General features: G+C 28.8%; 1 protein-coding gene across 2 annotated transcripts in view; it reads right to left on the bottom strand.

The window, feature by feature from the left end:
- LOC106692869 (uncharacterized) overlaps positions 1 to 8,310 on the bottom strand; it is a gene marked incomplete in the record, with an annotated part of 196,086 nt that overhangs the window by 13,774 nt on the left and 174,002 nt on the right. Inside the window, 5 exon segments of one of the 2 annotated variants that reach the window (XM_067044827.1) lie at positions 2,210 to 2,384; positions 2,566 to 2,629; positions 3,677 to 3,851; positions 4,551 to 4,642; positions 6,252 to 6,424. In XM_067044827.1, coding sequence (XP_066900928.1) covers positions 2,210 to 2,384; positions 2,566 to 2,629; positions 3,677 to 3,851; positions 4,551 to 4,631 — 495 coding nt within the window. 2 annotated transcript variants of the gene reach the window in all.

Here is an 8,310-nt window from a genome sequence, read left to right as displayed (position 1 = left end):
AAATATTGAAAATTAATTTCTAAAATTATTCAAATTTAATTTGTAAATTTATAAAACATATTATGGAATATTGGAAGATAGTTGACCGTAGAAAGATGGTCCAGGTGGCGGTCAATTAAGGTATCATCATAGTAAAAGAAAACTATATATTGTTAATCGCAATAAATAAATTGTTGGTTAACAATTAATAGTTTTCTTTTACTATTTTAACACCTTCATTGATTGCCACCAGGGCCATCTTCCTATGATATAATATAATAGAATTGAAATAAATTTTTTTTTAGAGGAAGGATTATAGATCACAAAATTTAAGAGGGGTTTCAAAATAATTTTAAGACAAAAGATATACAGAAAAATAATATGTTGAGAAAATAATTCTTTTTTTTTCTGCCAAGACTCCCATTGGAGTCCTATACTACTGTCTAACCATGGTTGGGGGCCAAGTTTTTCATTTTGTGGGACTGCCACTCAATGAAAAAAGTCAATGACCCAGGCTGGATTCGAACTGGCACTGCCAGCAATCTCAAATTGGTAAGAATGGGCCCAACCAACTGAGTTATAGGTGGCATGATAATAATTCTTCTCTTTTTTCTTAATCATTCCTCTCCTACCAGAAAGCGGTGTGGAGCTTGCTTAGATAGCAATTAATTAGGAGATATTAATTAATATAATAAAATTTTGTGAAGAATTCAATTGTCTTTCAAATGCTTACATAAAAATGTCCTTTTTTTTCCATAGAAGGGGTCTCTAAAACATAGATTCATTTAAATCTGAACCGATAACAATAATCTTTTTATCTAGAAAAATAAAGATAGGTCTTATCTCAACTAATACTAATTCTGATTTTTAATTTTTAGGAAATTTTATTCCTTTTTAAATAAATATATATACATAGTTCACCATAAAATATATACTTTTTGAGTTATTCACAAATGAAATTTTCTTTTTTTTCCACATTTTCTTGAAGATTTATGTTATATTTAACAGTTAAGGGGCTTTAAGGAGAAAACTTTAAGCATGTTTTATCAAAATCATCAATGGACTCTAGGGCCATTTTGGAGATGCAGTCTAGAGAAAAACATGTTTTTTCATCTCTTTGGAAAGGCTGGCTGATTTGGTACACAGGCATCAGAGGCCAAATTAATATAAAACAAAATTGATCAAAGCCAAAGTTCACTTCTTGTCCAAACTTTTTTTTTTTTGGACTAAAGGGTCTCAAAATCAGATAGATCCAAAAAATCCACATCGAAAATTTGACTCAATTACCTAAGTGGTAAGAAAAGTAAGCAGAATTTAAAAATGCAATTAAATGTTTTGCAGTTATAAGTTTACATCCCCCCCTCTTCATATTACTCTCCGCACTAGTCAAGTGCAAGATTGACAATTTGCATATTACTAGACTTGTTGCCATTTGTCTAATTAGGGTGTTATGGTGTACATGAAGTTTTTCATGAAAACGTTTGTAGTCAGTTCATATATGTGTTCAGTGACCATGGAATTCATAACTCAATATGTAAAATCTAGTTAATATTGTACAACAATGCTTTGATGATAATTCATGTTTGAACTATAAAGATTGTAGTTGTTTGATGTGAGTGTAATTCAGAGATCCCATAAATTTTGTAGTGTGTAAATCCAAACTGGTTTTAGTAGGTATGTATATATACTTAATTTTTGCCTTGTATTTAATTTGGAGGTTTCTATGAGTAGTGAGTTTATTAGACTTAGTTTCAGGTTTAGTAACTGGTATTTTTACTTAATATATGGGACTCATACATCCTCCTATGAAACGTTAATTCTAGGAATTGTACAACGCGTATCTGCAGGATGGGTGAGTTATTGAGGTATACTGGAGGGAAAATTTTGTGTCTCACTGTAAAAGTAATGTGTCAGGCATTTTCACCAGTTTAGTCGATTCTTCCATAATTGGCACCAGTCGTGCAACTTTTGTAAGTTATATTGTGAATTTAGTAAGATCTGAGTGGTATGTTAATGTCTGGTAATTATGGCAGTGTCTTCCATTTAAGTATTTGACAATATTTCGGCACCTTTGATCTAAGATGAAAGGATACAATTAGTCCTCATTTCTAAAATACTTTCTCACTTTAAGAAATCCTGGCATAGTTAGTAATTCTTCTGAAGTTTTTATAAATCATTAAGATTTAACAAAGCCATTACAGAGAGCTTTTGCACAAATTCTAAATCATACCTGAGGATTATGTGGTGCAGGTACACTAATTGATCTCGGAACAGCACACGATTCAAGCCTAGCAGGGTTCAAAATATGACTGTTATAGAACCAATGGCTGGTATGTCCTCCACCAACCAATCTCGAACTCACGGACCATTCACCACTTTTAGGGTCTAAGTACACAGCTGAATGGCTAAAATAACAAAAAAATAAGTAATAAGAAAAAAATAATAAAATAAGTGAAAATAAAACTAGATTAATTTTTTACTAGTAAGAAAAATATAATAACAGATAACTTCAAGAGCACTAAACATCAATGTTGTAAAAACTAAACTTATTTAATGTAAAAATAAATGAATAAAACAAAATTGTACCTAGGCATAACTGGAACTACAGGCCTGGACTGGAAAGATGTTCCAGTATCGTCCATTTTCACCCCTGTAACCAAATTAACTAATTAGTAGCACAATATTAAATACCCCTAGTTCATTAAGCTCTAACTACAAACTATACTCTCATTAAATAGATTGGATAATAATCCTTGCTAAATTAGTAAGAGGTACATCAAACAATTTAATAAAAATAAGTTTAAAAAAAAACCATGAAACTGCGAAAATTGATGTTATTTTTTGAGGAAATTTCTTATCCTAAGGAACAAAAATAATAATGGTGTATTATACTTTGAAAATTCAAATGTTTTAAATTAGCTAAAAGTAAATTTAACATAGGATCTTATTAAAGAATAATAAAAAATATTTAAAACTAAAAACTCATGAACATTACTGTCACAAAGCTATTTCCAAACTTTCAACCAACTTGAAAATAAATGGATTGTTAGTGTCAGTTCAATAAACACTGAAAGTTATTTAATTGATAAACAATTATCATTATTTAATAAAAAAATTAAATCACTTTTAACTGCCTATCTTAAGATCTGTTATTATTATTATTTTTTTTTTTTCCTGCCAAGACTCTCATTGGAGTCCTATTCTACCTAACCAAGGTGGGGGGGGTCAAGTTTTTCATTTTGTGGGGCTGCAGCTCAATGAAAAAGGTCAACTTCCAGGCCAGTTTCGAACTGCCAGAAGATCTCAGGATGGTAAGTCTGTGCCTAACCAACTGAGCAATAGACGGCCCTGATCTGTTATCTTATAACAATTCTCAAATTACAGCGCCTGACATGAGTGTCAATTTCTGAAACTTTCTGCCAGTTACATACAAACTAAAACTATCTTCACAGTTTTTAAATACCATTCTTTCCTCCACCTAATTTCCAGGTGGGCAGCCTCGAAGAGAGAAAGAAGAAGAGAAAAAATAACCTAACATTTATCATTCCTTTTCTTTAATTTAAAATGCTACATTTGTAAAAATGTTTTATATTAATCATAAATAAAACTACAATATTTCAATAAACCAAAAAAATATAAAAATGTATAATTTTTTTCTAAGTAAAAAAAAAAACACAGTTGTAAATGATATACATACGGTAATCCTTGTTCCTATGTGGAGCAACACAAAATCTCCAAAGAAAAGCAGCAAGGACTAGAATGACGATAAGCAGCCCTCCGGTGAATGCTGCTATTACGACAGGGAGTTGGTCACTTGGGACCCGCCAAGTAGACCAGTTCCATCGCTCGCCCTTTCCGGTGCTGTTTTTATCCTAAAAAATAAGTATAATTAACAAAAAGAAATAAAAACTGAGTTTGGTGAAAAAATATTTTTCAACAAATAAATCAAATTGAAAATAAATAAAGATTTTTATGATAAAATAAAAATTCAATTACAAAGCATCATATCCAGAAATTAAAAGTACTGTTGGGTTATTTGCTGTGAGAATTTTTTTTTAAAAGTTGGAACACTGAGAGATAGTGGGAGGTCTCTTAAACACAATGAGCAGTGGATGATCAGTCAGCAATTGCTCAATGTTCGTTGAATTATAGCCGAGATCAACTCGGTATTACTTTATAAAAAAAAGTGAGAAATCACTGGAAAAAGTATGTTTCAGGAATTATTTAGACAATCAGGGGTCCTTCACACAAATGAAACAAGTCTTACCAGTTTATGCCGGAAAAAAAAAGTTGGATAAAAATATTAACTTGTGACTCATGTAATATAAAACCAAAAGGATTTTATGTATTAAAATTTCAAGAAAACCTAAAAAAATCATGAAATTTATAAACCAAATATGGGTAGTTTTCAAGGGGTTAGACATATTTTTTTCTAGATTTCGAAAGTGCTAGTTTATTTTAGTTACACATATAATATAATATATAAATTATATTATGTAGTTACATTTTATGTTGACAGTTTGGGAGGGTATTTATTGTTTAAAATGAAGTTTAACTGAGAAATCAATTACCTGAGGCGGCCACATTTTTGCTGTCAGTGTAACTGATTGTTGAAATATATTCGTTTTAACCATGCCAGTATCATATCCCATGTTGTTCCCATCTGAAATAAAACAATATATACTCTTACAAACCATTCATAAACTTGTAAATATTATAGAACTCGTATAATGTAATGAAAAAAACATTAAATAACATACTAACAAATACTAGAATGTTCATCAGTTGCAGTAATAAAAAAAAACAAAAACATAAAATGTATTTTATGTTACCCAATTACATTGCGGTTCCCTAAACCTCTTAGGATAATACAACCTGTTTCTTATGAAGAGACAGCACCAAAAACATATGCTGTTAAATTTCATTTACAGGCCTTGAAGTTGTTTCTTATGGAAGTAAGTCCATGGTTAAAGTTTTTAGCAAAACAAAAAAATAATAAAAAAACAATAATATAAAAAAGCAAGAAGCAGGATAGTAACCTAATTTTAAAATGAATCATATACAAGAATATGGTACACAGTTTTTAAAAAGAACTGCAGATAAGAAGTAAACAAAATCACACTTTCTTTCACACATTTGCAAATAAAAGGTTCCTTTGTGCACATGCACATAGTTCCATAAAAATTTACAACCTTTTTTGATAAAATGGCTATTGGGATTAAGCTTAAGAATTATATATTATATTGGAATAAAGAAGGAATTAAAAGAAAAAGGACTCATTATATTGGATATTACTAATAATATGAAGTGGAAATTGGGTACTGCAGTTACACAGAATGGGTACTGCAGCTACACCATCTCAAAATATTAAGCATAAATAATAAATTTTTAAAATAACAATATATTTCCAAATAAAAATGAAATTTGACAATGAATAATTTAAAAAAAAAATTATTATGGTTCATGTATTTTTTCTTATCCCATCCAAATAAAAACAAAACCTTTATTCAAGTCATAACACTATTAAAATGAAATGATGACAATATTTTCCTTCAGTTTTTTAATATTGATGTATCCAAGAAATTAACAAGAAAAAGTATTCTTGTTTGTTATTTGTTACTGAAGAGTGAATAAACCATAAATTGTAACAATAGGGAAAAAAGTAAAATCATACAATCTATTTTATCTATAAAACATATTAAAACTTAAGAGACATTAACCTAAAAATTAAGTATTCAGTCTGTCCAATGTCAGATAACAGTTTTCCAATGACTCATACATATTCTGTTCAATGTTTTATGATAAATACTTAATCATACAAGAATAAGAATTGAAAATAAAAATGTCAAATTGTTATTTACCACCTGTTTGATTATGTACTAGAGTTTTTAAGTTATAGAATTGATGTATATCAAGTAAGTTGACTCAAATCAATCTGTCTATAGAATTTATTTATTATTCAGCATATATATATTATGATGCAAAGTCTTAGCAGAAACAGATTATGCAAGGAAAAAAAATATTGAGATAAACATTTATGTTTTTGTAGGTCATATTAAAACCTTGTTTTGACTACTGGGTTAAGGTTAGGTTATAAGGATTTGAACAAATTTAAATCCAGAAATACACAACTTACTTTAGGCTTGCTTCTTTATAAGCCACAATTTAAAAGAAGGTAGTCTTAATGTGAATCATTGATTACACAAGTTTGTAAGAAATAGAACACAACTGTAAGCTAACATCACTTAGATAATTATTACAGAATTACTTACTTTTGCTAGCCTAGAACCCTAGACTGGTGTTAAGGAATGAAAAAAGGAAGAAAAATAAATGTTTCGAGGTAAATAAAAGGGTAGGATGAGATAAAAAGGTATCACAATCAAGGCCAACAGTTCCCTCCCTCAACTTCCGTGAATAGCCATCTTTCTACTGACACTACTTGGCGCTTTGTGTACAAGTTATCTGATAAGGTTGACAGGTTCCTTACAACATGCTCCCAGGCACCAAAGGGTGCTTGTACTAGCTCATCGTTTATGAAATAGAATTCAAATTATATCATTAAAATAAAAATATATGTATTTAATATTTTTAACAATAAACCTTTTTAATCATCCAAGAAAAAAAATAATAAACTTCCCCCTCAAAATTTGAGATTTTACGTTTGAAGTAACGTAGAATTCAAAAACTAGAAAAAAAATATAAATAAAATTAAAAAAAAAAACTATTACAACATGATTTATTATTTATTATATTAGCAAATAATAAATAATGAAATATCTGGTGTGACTATTCACACGACTTCACTAATCGGTGTTGATACTAATTACAATACAAAAATTGTTTGCAGTATCTTTTTGGATAGTGGTTCAACTAAGACCTTTGTTAGCAATTCAGTTTTCTAGAGTGAACAACTAGAGTGTTAGAAATGTATAGTTTTTAAGTGATTCCATAAGCTGACGACAAAACGGACAAGACATCTACTCTATACTCTATGATTTTAAAGCATAAAATATGATAAAATTTCAAATAGAAATCGGGTAAAAAATATTTTTAGAAGCGTCTATTAACAAATAAGTTAAAGGAATAGATGTAAAAAATATATTATGAAAGAAAAAAAACACAAGATCTGACTATAATGATAAAAGAGAAAATACCTGAAGATGGGGTCTAAAACATCAAGATAAAGATTATATAATTAAAATAAAGTTAATAAAAAATAAAAGATTTGAAGTATGAAAGCTAACAGGCCCAGAATGAAAACTAAAGTCAGAAAACATTCTAACCAGAAAACATTTTCTAGTATTACTAGCAAGTTATATGATTCGAACAATGTTCATTAAAAAAAACATTCATTATACAAAAAAGTTCTTTACAAGTTAACGTTAAACTAAGAGAAGAAAAAAAGGAAATCGATATCATATTCATTTTAAAAATAATTATAATAGGACCCTAAAATGTTAAAAATCCAAAAAGTTAAAATAAATCAATAAGTGAAAGCGCGATTTTACATAGATCTGAACGCATATAAATATAATGTTTTTTCTAAATTTTAGTCGTTTTCTATGACTACAACTAAAATAATATTCATGAATAACGACTAAATACTTTAATTGACTTAAAAAAAAAAAAAAAAATAAGTTTGAATTGACTTTAAAAAAAAAGATTCTTTCTCCATCCTAGTCCTGATTAGACATTAGTAGTGAATAATTTTCTTCGAATAAACATTTATTCATCATTCGACAATCAAATAATTTAAAACCAAATCAGCTACTAGTAGGCCTTACTATCATAGTTGTATAGTAAGTACACCACAGAACATACAAGTAAAACAATTTAATAAATACGTTATAAATTTTCTAAGAAATAGTTATACACTTAATTGAAATAATAACTTGTTTGCATTGGACAACATTTTTGTTGTTTGATAGGTTACATATTTCATTTCATAGTAAAATGACATACAAACTATGTAATGATAAAAAAAAAAAATTAATTCTCTTATGATTATTATTACGAACTTGGTATCAATCCAATTCAAGATGTATTATATTTATTAAATTTTGACGTTTACCTAGACTCCCTTTTATCGATCAATTCCAGCCCATTTTTATGGTTTTTTAAACCATATGTAGTGCTCTTCAATTATTAGTCAAAATATTAAACTGAAAATTGGAACAATAGTGGTTTAAAAGATAGGATGTTAGAGAATTGAACACGTTGACTAGATAGCCAAGACGGCTGGCGAGGCACGTGGGTCAGGTAGCTAAGACCAACGGTTTGGAATACGATAAGCCTTAACTATAAAATTGACTCTTTTCTTTTTTTTTTTAC

This window comes from Halyomorpha halys, unplaced genomic scaffold, assembly GCF_000696795.3.
Source record: "Halyomorpha halys isolate HHAL.00 unplaced genomic scaffold, Hhal_1.1 Scaffold74.1, whole genome shotgun sequence".
Lineage (NCBI taxonomy): Eukaryota > Metazoa > Arthropoda > Insecta > Hemiptera > Pentatomidae > Halyomorpha > Halyomorpha halys.
The sequence above is the reverse complement of the archived record's forward strand: the minus strand, read 5'-3'. Positions and strand labels throughout refer to the sequence as shown.